At 47.3% G+C, this 27,025-nt stretch overlaps 2 protein-coding genes across 2 annotated transcripts in view; both read left to right on the forward strand.

Moving 5' to 3' along the window:
- The window catches only part of RECQL4 (RecQ like helicase 4), a gene marked incomplete at its 5' end in the record, with an annotated part of 41,485 nt that extends 39,968 nt beyond the window's left edge, over positions 1-1,517 (forward strand). Inside the window, one exon of the mRNA XM_081325638.1 lies at positions 822-1,517. Within this exon, the coding sequence (XP_081181764.1) occupies positions 822-943 (122 nt within the window). The 3' untranslated portion in view covers positions 944-1,517. The remainder of the gene's footprint in view (positions 1-821) is intronic.
- Positions 1,518-5,132: 3,615 nt separating this feature from the next.
- Positions 5,133-15,808, forward strand: MFSD3 (major facilitator superfamily domain containing 3). Its single transcript, XM_081325011.1, has 6 exons — positions 5,133-5,300; positions 6,203-6,888; positions 11,059-11,206; positions 12,705-12,808; positions 13,881-13,990; positions 15,621-15,808. The coding sequence occupies exons 2-6, from the start codon at positions 6,222-6,224 to the stop codon at positions 15,771-15,773; spliced, it is 1,182 nt and encodes a 393-aa protein (XP_081181137.1). The 5' UTR covers positions 5,133-5,300; positions 6,203-6,221; the 3' UTR covers positions 15,774-15,808.
- Positions 15,809-27,025: the final 11,217 nt, after the last annotated feature.

Consider the following 27,025-nt stretch of genomic DNA (forward strand, 5'->3'; position numbering starts at 1 on the left):
GGTACCTATGGGGGCCCGGGCAGGAGTGGGACAGATCTGAGGGTCTCTGGCAGAAGGAGGGTCTCTGGGCCAGGGCCAAGGCAGTGGGGGCCGTTCCCTCACTGTTTCCAGGATGGCTTCGCGGGCCGGATCCGGCCCCCGGGCCTTCTGTTTGACATGTCTGCTCTAAAGGAAGAGAAGCTCCTTAGAAGATGGAGGAGAGCTGTATTGGTGACAACAGAATTAACTTGTTAGGGAAAGAGAGAGACGCGAACATAAAAAGATAAAAGGAGGCGATGCTCATCTGTTTCTTAGCCGAGGGAGCCAACGTTGTCCAAAGACGCTTCCGGGGGTCAAGCGGTCAGTATAACCGGACGCCAGCGCGCACAATATGCTTGCGTAAAAACTCGCCTGGTACCTTTACTGCAGCTTTGCTAATGCAAGCCCCAGGCTCTTTGGTTTTGTCGCAGTGCTGGCTTCACTGAGGTTGGTATCATGGTTCCGATGAATGAGACAGTTCAAACAAAATTCAGGCATTGTTTATCTAAAAAGTCTTAATAATGAAACGAAACATCGGCACTCATGGAGGGATGTCAGCATCTGAAATCTCCTCCCCCCAAACCCATCATAACACATACACAATTCCCACCCTTGTCATTAATCACATTGTCCGATTAGTTTTACATATGAAGTTTCACTTCCCTTTCTGTGCACGGCTATTTCTTATCTTCTCCAAATAGCCGTTTGACATTTCTCGGTTAAAGGAAAAGGCTGCCTCTTATATTGTCCGTGCAAAAACATGTCAATGTTTGCAGCATTGACGGTTGGTTTTCTCTGCACAGGGAGTCCGTGCTACCCAGCTCAGATATATGGCCGGGACCGTCGTTTCTGGAGAAAATACCTTCGCTTTGACTTCCATAAGATCATGCGCTTGGCCACGGAGGAGATCATCCGCTGGAAGTGAATTGAGCTGGGCAGGATCTGGAGAGGAGAATCCCCATCCGTCGCGCCGCTGCTTCTTCCCCTTCTCCTATGGGAAGGCAGTAGCCACACTGCCAGCATTAAATTTCTGGAAGAGCTTTCTTGGACCAGCTTTCTACAAAGTAGGTGGGGCAAGTGAAGAAAGATCACCGTTCTCCCGACCTAAACAACGGTTGGTCGAGAGTCCTTTTAAAGAGAAAAGGAAAAAAAATTCACTCCAAAAATACGAAACACTACCTATTTTGGCAAATCTTAAGACAGTTTCCTTCACCTCGTGGCTTTTGCTCGGCGAATTCTGGCAACGATGGGGTTGGACTGAGGATTTAGGGAGCGGATAAAGCATTATTTTCTTTGAAGAACAGATATTTCCTCTTTCTGAGGAGAGTTGGAATCCCTGATTTGCCTTCGAGTGACATTTGAACTGGACAGCAAACAGGCATGTTGCTTATTTGCACCCGGCAATATTAAGTAAGCACCTCTAAGGAAGGAGAGAGGAATGATTTTTGTACTGCACTGCAGAATTTTCCCTGGCAGAACCTGATCTGAATAAAATACATTTTTTTTACTTAACCCAACATATCACGTTTGCTTTTTTTCTGTTCTTTATAAATAGCATAAAAGTTTTAAAATAAGTTTAATCTTTCTCAAAGTTTTGTATAAACACCGTGCCGGGGAGGGGGAGGGTAGGGTAAAGAGAGTCCTTCCTTGACATGTCCTCTGAATTGCAGAATCTGAGAGCTGAAAGGGGCTTTTGAAGTCATGGAGCCCAACCCTCTGCTCAGTGCAGGAATTAAAAGCATTCCTAAGACCCCGCATCCCACAGCGAAGCCAAACCGGTTCCAGTTAAGTCATTTTGTTCCTAAAATTGACTTTTCCATAATAAACATGACCACCCAGGTGAGGATGTTAAGGGCTACCTATTCTTCACTCAGCCCAGACTGGACTGCCTGCATAGCTCATCCATCAACAAGCAAGGCAGGTTTTGAAAATCCAACGGAAAACCAATCTGAAATTCTAGGGAAGGCGGCCTGGGTCCTGTCTTTCATGCAAGTTTCAGAGTAGAGCTGGAAGGGACCTTGGAGGTCTTCTAGTCCAGCCCCCTGCTCAAGCAGGAGAACCTATACCATCTCAGACAAGCGACTGAGTTATTAGTTGACAAGTCATTGCTTCTCCCTCCTTTCAAATTTCTAATTGGCCTATGAAGAAAATTGCGTACTTTGAGCTGGCTCAGTGGGTTAGGACGCTGAGCTTGTCGATCAGAAGGTCGGCAGTTTGGCGGGTCGAATCCCGAGTGCCGCGTAGCAGAGTGAGCGCCTGTTACTCGTCCCAGCTTCTGCCAACCTAGCAGTTCGAAAGCACGTAAAAATGCAAGTCGACAAACAGGGACCGCTCCGGTGGGAAGGTAACAGCGTTCCGTGCGCCTTTGGCGTCTAGTCATGCCGGCCACCTGACCACGGAGACGTCCTCGGACAAGCGCTGGCTCTTCGGCTTTGAAACGGAGATGAGCACCGGCCCCTAGAGTCAGAAACAACTAGCACGCATGTGCGGGGGAACCTTTACCTTTAAACATTTAGGATAAATAAGGATGTTTTCCCTTCAGAACAGTAGAGGATAAAAACCTGAGCCAAAGGTAAGCACTTATGGGTAACAGAAATTCCTAATTTCAAACTTTTTTTTTAATCCCATTTATATCCCGCCCTTCTCCAAAGACTCAGGGCGGCTTACAATCTAAGCACAAATCAATGTACTTAGCAATAGCCTTCATTCTATGTATATGCCTGCTTATTAGGGCTTTTGCCCCCCCCAAGCGTTATTATTACAAAGTCAGCTTATTGCCCCCAACAATCTGGGTCCTCATTTTACCTACCTCGGAAGGATGGAAGGCTGATTCAACGTTGAGCCTGGTGGGATGCGAACCTGCAATAATTGCAGGCAGCTGGTGTTACTTAAGGAGGCATCAGCCCACTGCTCCACCAAGGCTCTTATTTTGCTATTGCAAAGCCCAGGTAATCCTTGACTTACAACAGTTCATTTAGTGACTGTTCAAAGTGAAAAAGTTGCTGGAAAAAGTGACTTGGGACCGTTTTTTACACTTAAAACAACTCAGACACCTGGCCACTGACTCATGTTTATGACGGCTGCAGTTCCCTGAGGCTCACGTTGTTGTGACTCAGGGCCAGCCTGTGGGTCCGACAGCCGGGTCCGATGTATCGGAGGACTCAGATGTGGGGGAGGAGGGAAACGAACCGGCTGATGATGATTTGGAGGCTTTGCAGAGTCCTCAGCCGGGGCCCTCTTCTCAGCTGTGTGAGCCCGAGAGTGCGGAGGATGATGACCCACAGCTGGCCCTGTTCAAGGACGCCCGACGCAGGAGGCAGACGAGCAGGGACAAACAAAGACTATGGGACTCCTCGGGAGGAGGCACAGGGAGACCACGCCCTGAGCTCTCTATAAAAGAAGTGTTTGGGGAGGGGCTGGTTGCTGAAAGCAACTTTTCCGCTTGAGAAGACAAGCTCTTGTGTTTTTGTTAACTGCGTAATTAAATCTTGGCAGAAGCCTTTTAGCCTTGGACGCTTTCCAGACTCTTCTTTTAATTAGGGGTTGCGAGAAGAGGGCTGGTTCAGAACACACGTGGTCCCCTTTTGTGACCTTCCAGCAAGCAGAGTCAATGGGGAAGCCAGATTCACTTAACGACCTGTGACTAACTTAACAAGTGTGGCAAAAAAAGGGGAGCAAAACGGGGCAAAACCCACTTAACAGCCATCTCACTTGGCAACAGACGTTTGGGGCTCAGCTGTGGCCGTATCTGCAAGGGATTTCTACACCTGGGGGGAAATGATTGGGGCGAGAGGGTGGTAAGACGGCCATGGCACCCAGAGGGGGAGTTCGAGAGGGAAATTAGGAGCCAATAACGGAGAACATTTGTAGCTCAGGGTTGAACTTCAGCATCCTTAGTCCTCTCTGAACCCGATGGTTTTCTTCCAGACGTTTCATGACCCAGCCAGGTAACATCATCAGTGCTACAAGGGGGTGGTGGTGGTGGAAGAGGAAGAGGAGAAAAACAGGAGGAAGAGGTGGAGAAAAGAGGAGAAGAAGAACTGGGGGGGGTCCCTGGTGCCCTCCGAGCTGGCTGGTTTCCTTGCAGGCGTTTCATGGCCCAACTAGGTAACATCATCGTGGGGGGAGGTTGTCCTCAGTTTATGGTCAGAATCCAGAAGCGTTCCTTCCTTCCCGCCCTCGGGGCACCCCAAAGGGAAACTTCCTGACAGTCAGAACAATTTACCAGTGGAACTCCTTGCCTCCAGAAGCTGTGAATGCTCCAACACTGGAGGTTTTTAAGAAGAGACTGGACAGCCATTTGCCTGAAATGGTATAGGGTTTCCTGCCTGAGCAGGGGGTTGGACTAGATGACCTCCAAGGTCCCTTCCAACTTTATATTATTATTATTATTATTATTATTATTATTATTATTATTATTATTATTATTATTATTTAGATTTTAGATTTAGATTTTATTAGATTTATATACCGCCCTTACCCGAAGGACTCAGGGCGGTTTACAGGGCATTTTAAAATCATACCAATACAAAATACAAAGTTAAAAGACAAATACAAGATTAAATTATCCCTGAAAATAAAACCTCGTTAAAATTCTCAGCCTGGGTCAGAAAGCTCAAAGAGCCAAGGATGGTGACGGAGCTGGAGCATCCCAGGCGCGGCTGCGGAGCCTGGCAAGCGCCGCTCCCGACTCAGAAAGGAGGTTCCCGGCTTCCCCGTTTGCGCTGAGCCGGAACCTTCGTTCCCGGAATTATTCCCCCACCGGAACAGGGAACCAAGAGGCTTCTCAGCATGTTTACACCTTCCGCCTTCCGGCTCTCTCCCCGCCTCTTCCGGCGCGCCTGGCAGCCCAACGACCACTTAACACAGAGAGGCGAAACCTAGAGCGCCCCTCCAGGATCAGAAGGGGACGCTTCCGCTCCAGCGAGCGCCGTCCCGCTTTCTTCCTCCCGGCTCCCCGCGGCGCGAAGTCAGTTTGACCAATCAACGTGGGCGACAATCTAGGTCGCGTCCTGCAGGGCCCTCCCCAGAGGTTCCCTCTTACGTAACTTCCGCTTCCTTTGTGATCAAAGAGGCCGATTGCCTCTGCCGAGCGCCCCCTGCCGGCTCCAGGCCGGAAGGGGTCCTTGAGCGGAGTTGCCGGGGCAACGCCGGGGGCGGCGGGGAAGGCCTCGCCGGCTGAATGGGGACGCCGGGTTGGGGAAGCTGGCCTGGCCGGCCCTGAGCAAGACCCGTCCCCCGAGGGCCTTTCTGTCCAAGTGGGGCGGCCGTCTCCTCCAGTGGTAAGGAGTTCCGCAGCTCTCAGTGACCCCGGCTTCGTGGGAGGGTGCGGGGAGGCAGCACCGGCGACTCCCCCTCCCCCCCCCCCGGTGGCTCATTAAAAACCAGGCAAAATTGTTTAAAACTTTTTTTTTCCAACTGAGGAGGAGTGGGCTTCAACTCCCAGAATTCCCCAGCCCTGAGGGATTCTGGGAATTGAAGTTCGCCCCACTTCAAAGTTGCCCAGTTTGAACAATCCGGTCTCCAATGCGACTTGACGACCGCAATTGAGCCCAACGTTCCCTGGTTGCTAAGCGAGACCTAGGTGAATTAATTATACGTTGGCCCATTTTACGACCTGTCTTGCCGACGTTAAGTGAATCACAGCATTAAGCTAACAATGCTTCAGAAGGTTCACGTGACCCCGGGGACGTCGCGCGACGTATCGGAACTTTTTCCCCATGGCCGGCAATGGGGTGGGCGCATTTTCCTGGTGACGTGTCCGGCCGGTGGGCCGGCAGTTTGACACCCTTGCTCTATAGGCAGTCCTCGACTTACAGCAGTTCATTTAGTAACCGTTGAAAGTTACAACAGCACTGAAAAAGTGACTTATGACCATTTTCCACACATGACCACTGCAGCATCCCCGTGGTCACGTGATCAAAATCCGGCCGCTTGACTCAGATTTATGACGGTTTGCAGCATCCCGCGGTCACGTGATGCCCTTTTGCGACCTTCTGACGAGCAAAGTCAACGGGGAAGCCAGATTCACTTAACAACTGTGGCAGGGGCGTTCATCAAAGGGGGCAAAGACAAGTGTCCCAGCAACCGAAATTTCGGGCTCCGTTGTGATCGTAAGCCGAGGACTACCTGTAAATAGGCTCCGATGGTTTGCCTCTTTCAGCTTGCCCGTTTGTCTGTGCAGGGTGGACCAGGACCGAAGAATGACTTTCAAATATTGGCTGCTGTTCCTGCTGTATTTCGTGCAAGGAATCCCCTACGGGCTCCAGTCGGGACTCTTGCCGGTCTATTTCCGAACGGTGGGCCTCTCCTTCACCAAGATCAGCCTGACGAAGTTGCTCTACTTGCCATGGATCCTCAAAGTGCTTTGGGCCCCCTTTGTGGACTGGTATCTCTCCAAGAAGACCTGGCTGATGTTGACCATGTGCGGCTTGGCCCTGACCTGCCTGGCCTGTTCCTTCCTGACTCCGGAAGTGGACTTCCTTGGAGTGGCTGTCACTCTGCTGCTCATGAACCTTTTCGCTTCCATCCAGGACGTGGCCACCGATGGGTTGGCCATCCAGCTATTGGGAACAGAAGAGGTGGGCTTTGGGAATAGCATCCAGGTGGTGGCCTACAAGCTGGGCTCCCTCCTGGCGGGAGGAGGCCTGCTCACCTTCCTCCATCACCTGGGCTGGGGAGCCCTCTTTGTGTACCTGGCGCTGATCTACGTTGCGGCCATCGTCTTCACCTCCAAGTTTCATCTGGGCTCCTCTCCCCAAGACAACCCTGCCAAGGACCGCAGCTTAAGCCTGCTGAGTTTTTTCCACGAGCTTCTCCTGGTGCCGGACACGCTGTGGACTGCTGGCTTTGTCCTCATCTATAAGTTGGGTGAGTCATTCCTCCAGAGCGAGGAACGGTGGAATTAATTCTCGGAGAACCTTGCTAAGGCAGGCAGCCCTCGACGTAACGCCACAGTGGAGCCCAAAATTTCTGTCGTTCAGCGAGACGTTTGTTAAGTGAGTTTTGCCCCCTTTGACAACCTGTCTTGCCACGGTTGTTCAAGTGAATCCCTGCGGGTGTGAAATGAAGAACACGGTTGTTAAGGGAATCCGGCTTTGCCACTAGATGACCTCCAAGGTCCCTTCCAACATCATCATCATCATCATCATCAGCAGCAGCAGCAGCAGCATGATGTTGGAAGGGACCTTCGAGGTTAACTAGTCCAACCCCCTGCTCAGGCAGGAAACCCTATACCATTTCGGATAAATGGCTGTCCAGTCTCTTCTTAAAAACTTCCAGTGTTGGAGCATTCACAGCTTCTGGAGGCAGGTGGTTCCACTGGTTAATTGTCCTCACTGTCAGGAAGTTTCTCCTCAATTCCAGGTTGCTTCTCTCTCTGGTCAGTTTCCAACCATTGTTTCTTGTCCTGCCCTCTGGTGCTTTGGGGAATAACGTGATCCCTTCCTCTGCCTTGTGGCAGCCCCTCAAATACTGGAATGCTGCTATCGTGTCTCCCCTATTTCTTCTTTTCTTTAGACCAGCCAAACCCAAGTCCCGCAGCCGTTCTTCGTATGTTTTAGTCTCCAGGCCTTTGATCATCTTAGTTGCTCTTCTCTGGACTTTTCCCAAAGTCTCAACATCTTTTTTGTAGTATGGTGACCAAAATTGGCTGCAGTATTCCAGGTGTGGCCTTACTAGGACTTTAAAAAGCGGTAGTAACACTTCACGTGATCTTGATTCTATGCCTGTGTTAGGATTGTGTTAGGTTTTTTGGTTGCTGCTGCACACTGCTGGCTCATGGTCAAGTGATCGTCCACTGGGACTCCAAGGTCCCTCTCACAGTTACTATTTTTCAGCCAGGTCTCACCTAATTTGTATTTATATCTTCGATTTTTTTCTGCTTTTTTTTAAGACACTGCTTTTCTCCACATTGAAACTGATTTTGTTGGACAGGGCCCATTGTTCGAGTCTGTCAAGATCTTTTTGGATCCTGAGCTTGTCTTCTAGGGTGTTGGCTACTCCTGCCAGTTTGGTGTCATCTGCAAATTTGATGAGTTCCCCTTCAATTCCCTCACCCGAGTCATTTATGAAGATATTGAAGAGTGCTGGGTCTAAGATGGAGCCTTGTGGTACCCCACCGCTTACTCCTCTCCATGCGGATGTAGTGCCATTGATTAACTGAAATGAAATTCTGTTGCCTGCTCTCAAAAGTGTACACCTACATAACACACATATAGACATACATATGTAAATACCTACATCCTTGCATATAAAGGTAAAAGTAAAGGTTCCCCCGCACTTGTGTGCTAGTTGTTTCCGACTCTAGGGGCCGGTGCTCATCTCCGTTTCAAAGCCAAACTTGTCCAAGGACGTCTCCGTGGTCATGTGGCCGGCATGACTAGACGCCAAAGGCGCACGGAACGCTGTTACCTTCCCACCGGAGTGGTCCCTATTTTTCTACTTGCATTTTTACGTGCTTTCGAACTGCTAGGTTGGCAGAAACTGGGACGAGTAACAGGCGCTCACTCTGCTACGCGGCACTCGGGATTCGACCCGCCAAACTGCCGATCTTCTGATCGACAAGCTCAGCGTCCTAACCCACTGAGCCACTGTGTCCCTTTCCTTACATATAGATATGTATAAATATTAATCACTGTCCCTTTTGAATACGTAGTGGAAAGAGGAAGCTTGAGGAAGGTGCACCCAGAAGTGAAATTCCTTTTCTGTGTGTGTAAACAGACAATTTTAATACGTGCCATTGTGTACATAGAAAAAGTACATGCGTACATACCTACATATATAGTTATACCCATATTTACACACACACATACATATGAACACAGACATATGTATTAATAACAGTCCATTTTGAATACATACATGAAATATGCCTGGCTTGGTTCACTCACGAGGCTAACAATCATGGCTGAGCGAACGTCTCTGAAGATTCTCCGTCAACCAGGTCAGCGTTGTCCCAAATATGCTTTTTTTTTCAAAAGGCAACTGGATTTTCTTCTTGTTTTTTCATTGAAAACATTTCGCTTCTCATCCAAGAAGCTTTTGGACGAACTGAAAACTGACGAAATGAAGTGAAAGGTTTTTCAAAGAAAAAGCACCTTTGGGATTATATATAGCGCAGCTGACTGCATGGAGCGGAACTCTCGGCCTTCCTCCAGCGTTGTTTCTGTGAAACACACGTCACAAACGGCAAGAGCCAATAAAAGAGAATATTTGTCGCTCAGGGTTGCAGTGAGGGGGTCCCTGGTGCCTCTCTGGGCTGGGCTGTCTTCTTGCAGACCTTTCATGACCAGACTAGGTAACGTCATCCGCACTAGAAGGCGCAAACCCCAATCCCTTCTAGCGCGGATGACGTTCCCTAGTTGGGTCGTGAAACGTCTGCAAGAAAACAAGGCCAGCCGAGAGGGACACCAGGGACCCCTGTTAGCAAAAAAAGAAGTTTGTTGTGCAAAGTGCTTCTTTTTTGATTTTTTATTAAAGAGTTTTACAAAAAAAAGATTTTACAATACATATCCCCAAAACCCACCCACCCCAAACCACCCCCCTTCCCCCCCCCACTTCCCAGAGCTAAATACAGGGTTATAGATGTAATAATCATATTCTATCATATAGTAGCCGTGACTAGGGGGGCTTTCGCCCAGGTTCGCCTGGTGCACCAGTTGCGGCCCTATCTGGACCGGGATGCCCTGTGTACGGTCACTCATGCGCTCGTGACCTCTCGTCTGGACTACTGCAATGCTCTCTACATGGGGCTTCCCTTGAAGACCACTCGGAGGCTCCAGCTGGTACAGAATGCAGCCGCGAGAGTTGTCTTGGGAGTCTCCCGGTACTCCCATGTTACACCTTTGCTCCGCGAGCTGCATTGGTTGCCAGTTGTCTTCCGGGTGAGATTCAAGGTTTTGGTAATGGTTTTCAAGGCCCTACATGGCATGGGTCCGGAGTACCTCAGGGACCACCTGCTGCCGGCGTCAACTTCCCTCCGCCCTGTGCGTTCCCACAGAGAGGGCCTCCTCAGGGTGCCACCGGTCAGAGAATGCCGGCTGGTGGCCCCCAGGGGGAGGGCCTTCTCTGTGGGCGCCCCGGACGTATGGAATCAGCTGCCGGTCGAGCTCCGGATGGCGCCCGACCTTCGCTCCTTCCGACGCGGTCTGAAGACCTACCTATTTGAACAAGCCGGCCTGGCCTGATGGGGGATGTGCTGGGGTTTTAATGGGGATTTTTATATTGTTATCGATTGTTTTAGCTGGGCTATTATTTAATTCTTTTTAATTTTTGTATCCTGTATTTTTTATATGTGCCCTGTTCACCGCCCTGAGTCCTTCGGGAGAAGGGCGGTATACAAATATAATAAAACTAAACTAAACTAAACTCTAACTAAAAATTATCCATAATATAAAATTAACCAAATTCATAATGTGCTTTAACTCCCCTTTAACATAGATTGCAAAGTGCTTCTTGAGTTATCAAGAACCTGCACAAGCAAAAGCGTACTGAGAATAGTAAGAGTCACACAGTAACCACACAGATACACTGAGTTGTGATAAACAGGAAAATGCTTTACTGTTAGGTGTAAAAACAAAAAAACCACAATCCGAATAAACAGTCCAGGTCATACACGAAGAACAACAGATAAGCAACAGCAACAGTCCAGGGAGTATCCAAAATACAATGTCTTCTTACCGGTCTGAAGGTCAGGTACACAGTTCCTAAGGTTTTAACACAGTAGTAAACCAAAAGCAAAAACTATGAGAGCAAAGAGAGAGAGAGAAAGAAGCCACGTTCCTAGCTCCCTCTTATGGCCGTTGGAAAAACTTACACACCCATTGGCCAATTAGCACCTTAAGGTTATAACATCGTGGTTTATATATTTCCAACCCAACCAGGTAGGCTATAACCATATGCCTAACAACCCCCACAAAGTGCTAGAGTTGTGTTCACACATCCTTCCTGGACTCTTCCCCATCTCAGCCCCCCTCCCCCCCCCCGGTAATTCCTTTCCCACGTGCATCGCCCGGAACTCAACCTCGGTTCTCTCTGCAGGCGAACAGGGCTCTGTTTCCATGTTCCCCCTCTTCCTTCTCGACCACAGCTTCTCTCCCCAGAAGCTCGGCTTCTGGAACGGGATCGTGGCCACCGCCTTTTCCATCACCGGCTCTTCCCTGGGGGGCCACATGGTGTCAGCCGGCAGGTAAATGATGGGAAGTCTTTTCTCTGCTCCCTGGGGATCTCTGGGGGTGGGGGTGGGGGGTGGGACTTAGCATCCAGCATCCCCCAAGAAGGGGGTGCGTCTATATTCCCTTTCTCCAGCTGTTCCCCTCTCGCGCCCGTCTCTGAGGATGGCCCACGAGGGAGGCGTGCTATTCAGCAGGCCTCTTTTCCAATAAAGGCGAAGGTCTGTGGCTGACCTGAGGGGTCCCTGGTGCTCTCTGAGCTTGGTGGCTTTCTTGTAGACCTTTCGTGCGCTGACTAGGCAACACCACCAGCTCTGGAAGGGAGGGGAGTTGCCTCTTCCAGCACTGAGGAATCTTGCCTAGTTGAGTAATCAGATTTCTACAAGAAAACAATCAAGCTCAGGCAGAACCAAGGACCCCCACAGTCCTCCTCCTCCCCCCCTCCTCCTTCTCTTTCTCCTCCACAAACCCCACTCCCCTCTAGCACTGATGATGTTACTTACTTGGGTCGTGAAACGTCTGCAAGAAAACAGCCGAGCTCAGAGAGCACCAAAGGCCACACACTTCTCCTCCTCCTCCTTCTCCTCCTCCTTCTCCTCCTCCTCCTTCTCCTTCTCCTCCTCCTTCTTCTCCTTCTCCTCCTCCTCCTTCTCCTTCTCCTCCTTCTCCTCCTCCTCCTTCTCCTCCTCCTCCTTCTCCTCCTCCTCCTTCTCCTCCTCCTCCTTCTCCTCCTCCTCCTTCTCCTCCTCCTTCTTCTCCTTCTCCTCCTCCTCCTTCTCCTTCTCCTCCTTCTCCTTCTCCTCCTTCTCCTTCTCCTCCTCCTCCTCCTCCTCCTCCTCCTCCTCCTCCTCCTCCTTCTCTTCCTCTCCACAAGCTGCACTCCCCTCTGGCACTGATGTTACATAGCTGAGTAATCAAATTTCTGCAAGAAAACAACCAAGCTCAGAGAGAACCAAGATCCCACAGTCCTCCTCCTCCTCTTCTTCCTCTTCCTCTTCCTCCTCTCCACACACCTCACTCCCTTCTAGCACTGATGGTGTTACCTAGTTGGGTAACAAAACGTCTGCAAGAAAACAGCCCAGCTCAGAGAGCACCAAGGAGCCTTCCTCATAAGAATCAGGGGAATTTGCCTCCCCATCCCCCTGATTAAAAAAAAAAGAATGAAGGGGGGAAAAGTGCTCTGAAAGTCCAGCAGAATGATAAAAAGTCCAGAGTGTCTTCCTTTGGGGAACATCTGCAACTGGAACTGCCGAGTAGGTAGCCCTGATACTTTGGGCCCCCTAAAACCACCTCTGGACTACCATTCTGGCTTCAGGTTTTTGGTGACGCCATGTTTCTTTCTGTGCCCTGGATGCAAATTCTTTGCTGGCTGGGGAATTCTGGGAGTCGAAGTCCACGAGTCATAAAAGAGCCAAGCTGGCCTACCCGTGGCCTAGGCCTTCAGCCAGGCAAACGCGCGACGTCCTTGAATGCTCCTCCGGCTCCAGTCTGATCCCTCTGGTTTGTTCCCGTCAGGAATTCCGAGCCTCTTCAAACCTTGCTGGTCCTCCGCTTCTGCAACCTCCTTTTCCAGACTTGGGTGATGGTCACCTACACAGACCGGGCAGCTGCCTTCGAAGGTGAGCCCGGGGGTCCCGTCCGGTGCGGCAGCCGTTTGCCCACCGGCTCAAGAACAGGAGTCGGCTTCCGCATGCAGGAGTCGCAAAAAACGCTGGGAAGCTTGATCCGAAAGCGGGAGGGCAGGGAAGAGGTAGCGCTGCGGGCTTATCCCGGAAAGACCAAGTGCAAAGGAGGGTTTGTCCGCCTGGGAAGGGGACCCGGGGGTCTGTGTGAACCTCTCCGGAGACTCTCCGCCCTCCCGGTCCTGGCTGTGCCCAAGCTGCTTTTTTCAAGAGGCAACCGGGCTGTCTTTGTTGTCCTGTGTGTGTGTGAGAGACTTTCGCTTCTCATCCAGGAAGCTTCTTCAGCTCTGACTGGATGGCGGGGGACGGAAGGGTTTGTATTCCTTGCCTTCTTTTTTCCCATGCCCCCACCATCCAGTCGGAGCCGAAGAAGCCTCTGGGGTGAGAAGCGAAAGGTCTTCCAAATAAAACAAAGGAAGGCCAGTTGCCTCCTGAAAAAGCCCCCTTGGGAGAAGGATGAAAGGGAAAGAGGAAGATGGAAGGGAAACAAGGAAAAGGATAGGAGAGAAAGAAGGAAGGAAGGGAGGGAGGGAGGGAAGGAAGGAGGGAAAGGGAGGGAGGAAGGAAGGGAGGGAGGGAGGAAGGAAGGAAGGAAAGGGAGGAAGGAAGGGAGGGAGGGAGGAAGGAAGGAAGGAAAAGGAGGAAGGAAGGAAGGAAAGGGAGGGAGGGAGGGAGGAAGGAAGGAAGGAAAGGGAGGGAGGAAGGGAGGGAGGAAGGAAAGGGAGGGAGGGAGGAAGGAAGGAAGGAAAGGAAGGGAGGGAGGGAGGAAGGAAGGAAGGAAAGGGAGGAAGCAACCTGGAATTAAGGAGAAACTTCCTGACTGTTAGAACAATTAACTGGGTTAATGGTCTGGGAATACAGCCCGTAACTCCCCTTCCATTTCTGTCCCCTCTCACCAATCTGGGTCTCCCTTTCCTGAGCCCAAGTTGCCGCTCTTTCCAGCTGCGACAAGTCGGGCAGCTGATTGTCCGTCCTGCAGCTGAACTGATCGGGTGGCCTCTCGTTGCAGTGGCCGCCGTGCTCAGCTTGTGCATCCAGCACTTCATTGGGGGGCTGGTCACCACGCTGGTCTTCAGCAAGATGATGCTCTGCACTCAGAAGGCCCCAGAGAGGATCCAGGTGGGTGCTTAGTTTCGGAATCTCGGGCCTTTGCCCACGGATTCATCGGGGCCGCCTAGCCTCCACGGCCCACAAATTCAGTTCGGAAGCCGAGTGCGAAAGCCACAGAGAGATCTCTGGGTACAGATGCCTGCTGTCTGTGTCTTTTGCTTCCCGGTGGTCACAGTAAGTAAAGAGGCCAGAGGCGGGGTGACGGTGGGTGGACGGCACCTATAGCAAGTTCACAACACAGTGGTGTAACATGGGCCACCCTAAGGCAGAGGTATCCAACCATTTCGGGCTCGAGGACCCCGGGGGGGAAGGAAAGCAGATTCAAAATTGGTGTGTGCGCACGCACATGGGCCCCACACACACTGGCGCAGCACTAGCAGCCCCATCCGTACATGCGACATGCAGTGGCACTGTGTGCATGCACGAACGGCTGCGTACCTCCCACGGTGGATAGCAGCCATTTGTATGTGTGCAAATGGGCCACGCACATTGCCTGGGCTAGGGACGCATGCACAAATGGGTTGCAGACACCTGCTGTGCAGTAGCATTCCCGTTCGCACCCACACGCATGCGCAAACAGGGCTGCAGGTGCTAGCGTGATTGGGGGGAAGGCGCGCAGCCACATGTGCGTGCACTGGCCAGCTGTTTCCACGGCCCGCTGGCCAAGAGCCCGCAGCCCTGTCCCAGGCCACAGACCAAGGTTTGGGGACCGCACTCTAGGGGACCCCAAAAGTGTTCACGCTGCTGCATTGAGGGCCAGCTGTTGCTTCTGAATACTCTTCCAGGGCAGCCCCACGTGGAGCACATTGCAGTATAGGAAGTCCATGACTTGCCACCGTTCGTTCGAATGTTACAATGGCCCTAAATAAGGGATGTACGACAAAATTCAGATCCAGGTGGTCCTCGGCCACAACGGAGCCCAAAATTTATGTTGCTAAGCGAGACATTGGTGAAGTGAGTTTCTTACGAGCTCCCTGGCCACGTTTGTTAAGCGAATCACGGCAGTCGTTAAAGTCAGCCACACGGTTGTTAAGTGAATCTGGCGCCTCTCCCAATGGACTTTGCTTGTCAGAAGGCCGCCAAAGGGGATCAAATGACACACACCCCCCCGGACGCTGCAACCCGTCGTAAATACGAGGCAGCAGCCGAGTGTCTATAAATTTTGATCGCGTGAGCACAGGGATGCTGCCAGGGTCGTAAGTGCGAAAGGCGGCCACAAGTCCCTTTTCTTCAGTGCCGTCGTAACTTTGAATGTCGCTAGGCGGACTGTTGTAAGCCGAGGACTGTCTGTACTTGGCGGCTGGTTCATATTTACGACAGCCCCTGGGTCAGGTTGATCCCCTTTGGCGACTTTCCGACAAGCCAAGTCGGTGGGGAAGCCGGATCCACTTAACGATCCTGTTACTTCGCCACCATGGCAAGAAAGGTCATGAAACAGGGCAGAAGTCGCGTCACTGTCTCGTTGAGCAGCAGAAATTTGGGGCTCCATTGTGGTCGTAAGCCGAGGACCAGCTGTAGTCCAAGCACGAGATGACCAGGGCTGTGAGTGACCTTCCCTTCCCCTCCCTCCTGGGTGGCGGGGAAGGGCTGTCCGGGCTGCCTGCTCGGCTGGGCTCACCTTGCTTCCCTCTCCCCACAGGCCACCCACTACAGCTTTCTCGCCGCCATCGAGGTCCTGGGCAAGGTGGCCTTTAGCACCGTGGCAGGGAGCCTGGTGGACCGGCTGGGCTTCCGACACACCTTTGGCATCTTCCTCGCCTTCTCCTTTGCCTCCGTGCTCTACACCGTGTAAGCCAGGATAAGCAGAGGGCCGTCCCGCCAGGATCAGTCCCGTGTGGCTGGCCAAAGAGAGAGAGGCCAACTCCGAGAGAAGCCCATTGAAATCCGGGGACGTCTCATTAAAGCAGCCACCTCATGCAACTGCTTCCTGGCCCGTCCTCCTTGACAAGGGGTGTGTTCTGTACCAGCCTGCTACCGGCCCTGCAGAAAAGGCAGGGACAACCCCTTTACAAATGGCAAGAGGCTGGAATTAAGCCTGCCAAATTTATTAACATAAAACAGAGCAAAACAAGACACCAACCATGAAGCAGGAGCTATGAAACAGGAGCTAATCAAGCGGTTGCCTTCAGCAAACCAGCCCTCCCACGCATTCCCCTTTTATACAGTTCAGGGCGTGGCTTCTCTCTGCCTCCTTCCGAGGTGCCCCATTGCCTTCCTCTGTTTACTCCTGATTGACTGCCTCCTGCGTCGGGCGTCCTTGAACAGGGCCAGCTGTGGGTCATCTTCATCCACGCTGTCAGGCTCACACAGCTGGGTCTCCGTGGTGACCAAGTGGGAGGGGCCCGGCTGAGGGCTCTCATCAGCAAGATCTTCAACCCCCTCAGCAACCTCTCCATCACCCCCCTCCTCCTCCTCTGAATCGTCCGACCCAACTGCCGAACCCACAGGCTGACCCTGAATCACAACAGGGTGGGGAAGAGTCACAGCACTCCCATCGGAGCCACGTGGGAATGTCGGATGGGGAACAGAGTTGCCCTGCAGAATTTTTTAGTAGTCCTCCGTTAGCAGTCACAACAGGGACCAGCAACTTGGTCATTAAAACAGTCACCGAGTGAAACTGTGACGGTGATTATGATTCTCCTTCCGTTTTCCTTCGCTTTACAGACCTACGAAGGTTGTGAGAATCGGTTGTAAAGATGTATGGAGATTCTCCGTCATCCAGGTCATGGTTGTCCCAAAGGTGCTTTTTCTTTTCTTCCAAAAGGCAACTGGGCTTGTTGTTTTTTTTCCCCACCCTGAAAACATTTCGCTTCTCGTCCAGGAAGCTTCTTCAGTTCTGAAGAAGCTTCCTGGATGAGAAGCGAAATGTTTTCGAAGAAAGAATCCAGAAAACCCAGTTGCCTTTTGGGGGGGGAAAAAACCAAACCCAGTTATCCGGTTAGGATAACTGGTTGTAAAGTTACTATTTCATTGGTATTGTCACTGCTAAAGGAGACAGTCACTAAACGAGGACTGAACCGTCCTTGTGTGTTCTTTCCTACCTTGGAGAGGGTATTCTGCAGTGGAATTTCTCCTCCTCGTTGCTCAGGTATTCTGGAATGGAAAAAAAAGAGCTTTCCTTATTGTCTCTTTTACTTTTACCAACCAGGTCCAGCCCAAGTGGGGAGTAAATGAAATGGAGGCTAAGACGCTGGAAATAAAAATGGAGGCTGGTTGTTTGGAAAGAAGGTTCTTGTTTATTTACTTGCCAGAAACCTCAGTGACACAGCACGTTTCGGGGGCGGCGGTGGTGGTGGTTAGGGTGACAAAATGGAGTTGGGATAGGTGGCTTGAACATTTTGGCTGGCTTGAACAGGGCTGAGCAACTACGGCCTCCTTAGGACCTGTGGACTTCAACTCCCAGAATTCCTGAGCCAGCAATAACAACAATAAAACCCAGTAATCAAAACAGCAGCACAATCCTTTCCCCTCCGTGTTCCTTGCTGCTTCCACATGTTCAGCTAAACCTCTCCTCCTCAACTAGTCTCAGTCGGGGAGAACTTGGAAGTGTGTAGTGGGGTGCCCCAGGGCTCTGTTCTGGGCCCAGGGCTCTTCAACATCTTCATCAATGATTTGGATGAGGGGATAGATGGGGAACTCATCAAATTTGCAGACGACACCAAGCTGGCAGGAAAAGACAACACTCCAGACGTTACAGGCTTAAGATACAGAAGGATCTGGACAGACTCGAACACTGGGCACTATCTAACAAAATGAAATTCAATGGTGAAAAAAGCAAGGTTCTGCATTTAGGCAGGAAAAATCAAATGCCCAGGTATAGTATAGGTGGTCCCTTGCTCAGCAGTGAGAGGGATCTCGGAGTCCTAGTGGACAATCACGTCAATATGAGCCCGCCGTGTGCTGCAGCTGCCAAAAAAGCCAAGACAGTGCTAGGCTGCATTAACAGAGGGATAGAATCGAGATCACGTGAAGTACTAATACCACTTTACAATGCCTTGGTAAGGCCACACCTGGAATACCGCATCCAGTTGTGGTCACCACGATGTAAAAAAGATGTCGAGACTCTAGAAAGGGTACAGAGAAGAGCAACAAAGATGATCAGGGGACTGGAGGCTAAAACATACAGGGAACGGTTGCTGGAATTGGGTATGTGTAGTTTAACGAAGAGAAGGGTGAGGGGTGACATGATAGCAGCGTTCCAGTATCTCAGGGGCTGCCCCAAAGAAGAGGCAGTCAAGCTATTCTCCAAAGTGCCTGAACGCAGGACAAGAAGCAAGGGATGGAAACTCATCAAGGAGAGAAGCAACCTGGAACTAAGGAGAAACTTCCTGACAGTCAGAACAATTAACCAGTGGAACCAGCTGCCTCCAGAAGCTGTGAATGCTCCAACACTGGAAGCTTTTAAGAAGAGACTGGACAGCCATTTGTCTGAAATGGTGTAGGGTTTCCTGCCTGAGCAGGGGGTTGGACTAGATGACCTCCAAGGTCCCTTCCAACTTTATTATTATTATTATTATTATTATTATTATTATTATTATTATTATTATTATTATTATTATTATTATTATTATCATCATCATCATCATCATTATCATTATTCCTGCCCCACTGAGGTTGTCGGCCGGGAAAAATCAGGAATCGCCTTAATCGGGAGAGTTTTGTTTCCCAACCAGCCTCCGGAGGAATCACTGCTTCTTCCCGCCACTTGGAAAAGCCCAGCTTTTCCAAAAACCACCTTTGGACTTGGGAAGCAGCTCTTCAGGAAGGGAACAGCTGGGATATCAAACCTCCGGGCGATCGACAACCCAAAATCCAGCTTTTTTGCATGCCTGGTGCTTGCGTGTGCACACGCTTAGAGAGGAGCCGACTTGTGTGACATGCAGAAACAGGCATGGAAAGAAAAAGAGGGTCTTTGAAGCCAATTCATTGTGGGGGGGATGGTAAAGGATTGACTTTAGGACAGGGGTCCTCAACCGTGGCCACTTTAAGACTTGTGGACTTCAACTCCCAGAATTCCTCAGCCAGCTTTGCTGGCTGAGGAATTCTGGGAGTTGAAGTCCACAAGTCTTAAAGCGGCCAAGGTTGAGGATCCCTGCTTTAGGAGAAAAAAAGGAAAAAACAGGAAAAAACAGAACAGCTGAAAAATCTCCCCGTTCGTAGTTCAAAGCAGCTTTTCAGGTCATTTTAGGATTTTTTTTTTTTTAGGAAGGGGAAATTTGCTGCTCTAAAATTGCATTCCACCACCTGCACTACAGGTAGTCCTTGATTTACGGCCCCAGTTAAGTCCAAAATTTCCATGGCTAAGCGAGACGTTGGTTAAGCGAGCTTCACCCCGTTTTACAAGCTCTCTTGCCGCGGTTGCTAAGCCGGATCGCGGCAGTTAAGCCAATGACGTGGTTAAGTGACTTTGGCTTCCCCCCCGTTGACTCCGCTTGGCAGAAGATCGCCAAAGGGGGAATCACCTGACACCCTCCAGGACACTGCGACCGTCGTAAGTGTGAGCCAGTGGCCAAGGGTCTTGAGTTTGGGGCATGCGACCACGGGGACGCTGCAACGGTCGTTAAGTGGGAAAAACGATCGCAAGTCACTTTTGGACTCTGTTGCTGCAGTTGTAATTTTGGTCACTAAATGAACAGTTGTAAGTTGAGGATTACCTACAGTTTGGACAAGCTCTAGGTGGCAGGAGATGGGAAGCCATTTCATAGGACTATTGATCTTCCTGGATTCCACAACGGATGGAAACTCACCAAGGAGAGAAGCAATCTGGAACTAAGGAGAAATTTCCTGAGAGGGAGGACAGTTAGCCAGCGGAACAGCTTGCCACCAGAACCTCTGGGTGCTCCATCACTGGAGGCTTTTAAGAGGAGGCTGGACAACCGGTTGTCTGGAATGGCAGAGGACCTCCTGCTTGAGCAGAGGGCTGGACTAGAAGACCTCCAAGGTCCCTTCCCTGGTTATTCTCCTGTTAATTTAAAAGTTGATTGAACGTGGCTAAGCTGAGTTATTTGTAAAAATTAAGACCGAGGATGGTGGTTAATGGCTGGTTACTCTCCGGTGGGTGACGCCAGAAAAGTTGATTGAACGTGGCTGAGTTATTTGTAAAAATTAAGACCGAGGATGGTGGTTAATGGCTGGTTACTCTCCGGTGGGTGACGCCAGGTGTGTGTGTGTGTGTGTGTGTGTGTGTGTGTGGAAGCCACAGTCCCTGGCTAGCCCAGCCCCGCCTGGCCTCGGGATGCAGAAAAGCCCAGCTGAGGTTTGGGGAGTTTGCAAAATGGGAAGACTTGACGGGGTGATGCGAGGGAGGAGGGAGGCAAGGACGGCAGTCAAGGCCTGTTCGTGTTTACATCTGGAATAAAAGGCGGGGAAGAGAATCGGGATTCCAGCTGTTTTATGAAGACGGGAAGCCAGCAGATTCAAGGCTGCACCGCCCTCCCTCTTTGAGGTTATCTCTCTCTCTCTCTCTCTCTCTTTCTACAAAGTTTTATTAATTTATAACATAGGATACAATCCAAACACAAAAACGAATAGCGGGAAAGATGGGGAAGGGAAAAAGGGAGTAGAGAAGAGAGGCAAAGGAGGAAGAAAGAGGAAGAAAAAGTCATTGGCTTCCGACTTCCCTTTGGTGCAACAGAGTTATCAACTTCAAGCCTCAGCTTTTTACTTTTGCAAAATAATATAAACTACTAGCCACTTCGACAGCATCAAATCCGTCTCTAACTGGTAAAGCCCACGATCGAAATTTCATTTTTTCCCCCCACCTCGAGCACAAAATCTAGATCGAGCGGTTTCCACCTGGCAATAAAAGTCTTCGTATTCTTTTCTTTAATCAGTACAGTCAGCTTAAATCCATTAGTTTTGGCAACCGTTCCTCCGTTCTGGGAATCAATGTAGTCTTCCATTTCTGAGCATAGAATAATCTTGCTGCTGTCAACAGATGGAACATCAAAATTCCATTTCCCCCCCCCCCCAGGTCTTTGTCCATTAGCCCCAAGAGAAAAGTCTCCGTTTTTCTTTCTATATTCTATAATATTCTAAATACAGAATATTTCTGTATTCTTTCTATATATTCTTAAATATTCTGTTTTAACATATGAATCCTACTCTGAAATGGTATAGGGTTTCCTGCCTGAGCAGGGGGTTGGACTAGATGACCTCCAAGGTCCCTTCCATCATCATCGTCATTACTACTACTACTACTACTACTATTTTCTTGCTTTATCACACGTCCACCATAAATGGTAAAACATGCCCTCTTTGCCTTCAGGGTTACCTCTTAACTCAAGAGACTTAACACAGCACTACACAAGTTGCTTATTAACAGTTAACCGCACACCCACACCTGGGAAGACTTCATAGTGCAGGCGATCCTCCGCTTAAGACCATTCCTTGAGCCACCGATCCGAGTCACAACGCCGTTGAAAAAAGTTGACTTAACGACCAGGTCCTCGCACTTACGACAGTCGCAGCATTTCCTCCCCTCCCCCGGGTCACCCGACCAAAATTTGAATGCTTGACAACCAGCGTGAGTTTACTTGCAGTTGCGAACCACTGGGCTGGTGTGATTGCCCTTTGTAGCCTTTCTAAGCGGGCTTAACAATCCTGGGGTTCACTTAATGGCAGTGATTCGCTTAACAACCAGTGCCAAAAAAGGTCGTTGTTGGATATGTTTGCACCAATAAGTTATTTGTAAAGATGATACAGACCGTATGCAACTAAGCATGCGGTTGGGCGTGACTCGCCTTGCTTAATCAGGGATATTCAGGTCGCAATTGTCGTCATAAGTTGAGGACTAACTGTATAATAATAACAATAACAACAATATGGAAGGGACCTTGGAGGTCATCTAGTCCAAACCCCTGCTCAGGCAGGAAACCCTATGCCATTTCAGACAAATGGCAACGCTTTCTTGCAGCCTCTTGGAAAGAGTGCCATCCTCATTCCTTCTCCAGGAGTGGCAGCGAGGGGAACTAACTCTGGTTCACAATCAGAGGAATACCATTTTCGCAGCCCATCTGGGTTTCGACAAAGCGGGTCACCATCTTTGTTATCACGAGCGAAAGCAGCCCGAGGATCAGGACAACCCGTCAGGAAACCAAGAAGGTTCGAATCAAAAAGTTGGGATACAGAATACAGAAGAGTTGAAGGGGAACCTTGGAGGTCCTCTAGTCCAGCCCCCTTCTTTATTTCGATCATTTGACCAACAAAAGTACAATCCATAAAATGAATAACACAAAACTGTTCCCGAAACAAGAAATGTTAACAATCATTTGTGGGAAATCGTTGAAGGCATCTCCATGGAATTGTACATGGCTTGGGGGGAAAATATAAACGAGCAAGAATTGAAAAAATCAATTAACAAAGAGAAAATAGATCTTGTATTTTTACAAGAAACACATCAAAAGAAAGAAAGGGTGAACGAACTTAGGTTATATTGGGCTGATGTGTATGAAAAGGCATTTGGTACATCAAAAGCCAGAGGGGTAGCAATCATGGTCGCTAAAAGATGTGAATTTAAGACAAAAGCCATAAAAAGGGATGATATGGGAAGATTTTTTATAATTCAAGGCTTGATTTATGGACAAGAGGTCACTTTAGCAAATTTGTATACACCTAATACAAATCAGGGACCACTACGGTGGGAAGGTAACAGCGTTCCGTGCGCCTTTGGCGTCTAGTCATGCCGGCCACATGACCACGGAGACGTCCTCGGACAAGCGCTGGCTCTTCGGCTTTGAAACGGAGATGAGCACCGGCCCCTAGAGTCGGAAACGACTAGCACGCATGTGCGGGGGAACCTTTACCTTTACCTTTAATACAAATCAGAGAGTTTTATAATAGGGTATATAAAGAAATAAAAAAAAGTTATGTGATAATAGCAGGTGATTATAATATGGTTATGGATACAGGAAATGATAAATCTAATCCATCAAAAGTGGAAATAAAGTATAATACAGATTTAAGAAAATTATTAATAGAAATAGATTAAAAATGTTTGGAGAGAATTACATGGCAATCCAAAGAGTTATACATATTTTTCTAATAGACAAAATTTTTACAAGAATAGATTATACAGTTATAGGGTTTCCTGCCTTAGCAGGGGGTTGGACTAGATGACCTCCAAGGTCCCTTCCAACTTATTATTATTACTTATTACTTATTTGTAACATTGGAATATTATCTAAAATAATGAAAGCAGAGATAAAAATAATTGAAATATCAGATCATGCAATGGTAACTAAGGAAATGGAAATAAGATTGTGATTATAAAGAGGCAAGTAGCTGGAGAATGGATTCGAGGATTTTTAAAAATAAAGACATTTTAGAGAAAATGGAAAGAGAATTAAAAGACATATCGACTATAAATTGTTCTTGTGAATGTGTATCACCGTTTTTGTATTTTTGTACTTTTATCTGTCTGCCCTGTTTACTGCCCTGAGTCCTTCGGGAGAAGGGCAGTATACAAAATAAATTATTATTATTATTATTATTATTATTATTATTATTATTATTATTATTATTATTATTATTGTTCTTCAAGAATTAGGAACCAAACAGAGGAAACTGTCAGCAGAAAACATTTTTTTTTCTTTTCAGGCTTAATTTGTTTAGTTTTGTCTTTTTTTAAAAAAAAAACCACTGTGGTTTCAAATCCTTTTCAATGAAGGAGGAGGTAGTAATATAGGTGTAATATGGGATGCAGTGAAAGCAGCGGTAAGAGGTTTAGGGATAAAATATTCTTATAATATAAAAAAACAAAAATTAAGGAACTAGAGTGTAAATATATAGAAAAGTAGAGAGAATAGGATTACGCTAGAATTATCAGCTCAAAGAAAAGAGTTGCAAAATATTGAATTAGAACAGGTTCAAAGAAATCTAATTTGCCGGTATTTAAAATAGGGAATTTTATGAAAACAGTAATAAAAATTCTAGAATGTTGGCTTAGAGCCTCACAAGTTGAAAAGGCAAAAGGCCTGATTGGAGTAATAAAGGACAAAAAGGGAGAAAGACGTAACATGATGAGAGAAAAATTGTTGGTATTTCAGAAGTTTTTTGAAAAGCTATACAAGGGAAAGGAAACAAATGTGAAAGTCAGGCATCTACAGAAAAGAATTTAAACTGTAAAATTCGAGAATACGATAAAGAAATAATGGAATCACAAATAGAAGAGGAGGAGATACTGGAAGTTATTCATAAAATGAAAATAGGGTTCGATGGACTAGGCCAGGGGTCGGCAACCTCGGCTCTTTTATGACTCGTGGACTTCAACTCCCAGAATTCCTGAGCCAGCGCAGCTGGCTCGGGAATTCTGGGAGTTGAAGTCCACGAGTCATAAAAGAGCCGAGGTTGCCGACCCCTGGACTAGGCGTAGAATATTATAAAAATTTTAAAAGATTATTGGCGCCAAAGATGAGGTTAATGTTTAATAAAATAATGGAAGGGGAAATTATTCCAAGTTCCTGGAATCCATCCCTGATAGTATTGATAGCAAAACCTAATAAAGATCTTACAAACCCAGGATCATATATAGACCAATATCCCTTATTAATCAAGATTTCACAGCAATATTGACAAATAGATTGAATATATTTATAGAGAATTATATTAAAAATGATCAGTGTGGATTTATAAGAGGCTGACAAATGTCAGATGTAGTAAGAAGGGTATTAAATACAGGATATATTGCATAAAGAATCAAAAATTAAAGGCTGGTTTATTAGCATTAGACGTTTTTAAGGCCTTTGTGTGGAATGGCCGACATTGAGGATATTAATAGAGAAGTTAGGCTTTGGAAAAATTTTTTAGAAAGGTGTTGACTTAACTATATTCAGAGAATAAGGCAAGAATAAATGATGGTGTTACAGAGATAATAACCTTAAGCCAGGGAACGAGTCAGGATTACCCCTTATCCCTAGTTCTATTTGTATTATTGATGGAGGTTTTGGCAAATGCAATCAGGAAAGATTCATTGATTGAAGGAATTGGTGTATATAAGAAAACTAAAATAAATTTATTTGCAGATGATACATTACTAACATTTCAAATCCCACAGCTACTATAGGGAGGGTATTATATTCACATTTGAATGAATTTGGGAAATATAAAGGTAAAGGTAAAGGTTCCCCCGCACATGCGTGCTAGTCGTTTCCGACTCTAGGGGCCGGTGCTCATCTCCGTTTCAAAGCCGAAGAGCCGGCACTTGTCCGAGGATGTCTCCGTGGTCATGTGGCCGGCATGACTAGACGCCAAAGGCGCACGGAGCGCTGTTACCTTCCCACCGGAGTGGTCCCTATTTTTCTACTTGCATTTTGACGTGCTTTCGAACTGCTAGGTTGGCAGAAGCTGGGACGAGTAACAGGCGCTCACTCTGCTACGCAGCACTCGGGATTCGACCCGCCAAACTGCCGACCTTCTGATCGACAAGCTCAGCGTCCTAACCCACTGAGCCACCGCTTTCCTTGGGAAATATAGTGGATTGCAAATAAACTGGGAAAAATCAGAAATGATATCATATCACCATAGTAAAGAAGAAATTGATGTGCCGAAAGAAAAATATAAATGACAAATAGTGGATAGTATCAAATGTTTAGGTATTGACATCCCAAAAATTATTCAAGAATTAAAGAAGATAAATTATGAGAAGTTTAATAAGAAAGATATAAAAGATAAAATGGATAAATATGGAAAAGTAAAATTATCATGGTTCAGAAGAATTGCAGCGATAAAAATGAAAGTTTTACCAAAAATTATTTTTTTTGTTTTGGATGATCCCAATTAAGTTTTCGGATCAAGAATTAAAGTAAATACAGAGATTGCTGGAGGTGTATTGTAATGGAGGTAAGAGAGCAAGAATAAGTAAAGCATTGTGGTATGAACCATTAAAAAAGTGTGGGCTGGGTCTTCCAAATGTTAGAAATTATTGGGTAGCTAATCAATTAAGGGTGGTCCCAGATATTATAGCAGTAAATAGAGATTTATTATGGAGTGATAATAGAATCGAAGGAATTAAGGGAAATAGGCAATCCTATAGAAACATATTGGTTTAAAAAGCATATTAAAAAAATTGTTAAGAGAACTCAAAATCCCTTTTAAAAATTTTTGATATTATGGAATAAATGGAGATATTGGTTAATGCCAGGAATTTCTCCTTTAACACTGATGGTAGAAATGGAGAAATTCCCTAAGATTGAATTGAAAGATTGGATTAGTAAATTTTAAAAAAAATCATATATAAATGGGAAGACTGGAAGAACAAGATAAAGAATATAATACAATTAAGGATTGTTTTAATCAGATACTAAATTAAATTGGTTGAATTTAATACAATTAGAGAAATGGATAAAAATGGAAGAAAAATTTGAGATGAAAGATAAGACAGTTAACAAAATTTGAAATCATTATAAAAGAGTGAGGAAAATGAAGAATATATAGGAGAAATAAATGATAAAGATTGGAAAAATATTTGGAACAGAAGAGTAGATAAGAATATGTCAGTTAGAGTTAAGGAAAATGGATATAAAGTGATATGGAGGTGGTACCTAACACCACGTAAATTAAATCAAATAGATGTTAAATATGCAAATATTTGCTGGAGGTGTGAGAAAGAGATGGGAACATATAAACATATGTGGTGGGATTGTGATAGCACACAAAAGATATGGGACAGGGTGTTTAGGGAAATTAGAGAACTTTTGAAGGTAAATTTAGATATATCACCGAGGGTTGCATTACTGTTACTGGCGGAAAAACAAGATGTAAATGAAGCAAAAAAGGAATTGATTGTAAATTTGATAATGGCAGCTAGATTAATGATGGTTAAACATTGGAGACAGAATTAGATTATTCAAAGAAATGAGTGGTATAATGAAATATGGAATATGGCAATAAATGATAAATTAACAACAGAAATTAAATTTTAAAAAGGGATGATTAAAGTAAATAATTATAATGAAATATGGGATGATTTTATAAAAGCAGTCTTGGTGGAAGGCAAAGGGAATAAACCTGCTCAAGAATATATGCTGTTTTGGAGGGGATAAGGGC

The sequence above is a fragment of the Vipera berus genome (assembly GCF_964194415.1).
Source record: "Vipera berus genome assembly, chromosome: 3".
Lineage (NCBI taxonomy): Eukaryota > Metazoa > Chordata > Lepidosauria > Squamata > Viperidae > Vipera > Vipera berus.

Bases quoted from the DNA above. Each gene is read 5' to 3' on its own strand.
- MFSD3 (XM_081325011.1), top strand. From the start codon at position 6,222: ATGACTTTCAAATATTGGCTGCTGTTCCTGCTGTATTTCGTGCAAGGA. The intron at 6,889-11,058 runs GTGAGTCATTCC...TTCTCTCTGCAG, and splicing joins TGTCCTCATCTATAAGTTGG to GCGAACAGGGCTCTGTTTCC. The intron at 12,809-13,880 runs GTGAGCCCGGGG...CTCTCGTTGCAG, and splicing joins CCGGGCAGCTGCCTTCGAAG to TGGCCGCCGTGCTCAGCTTG.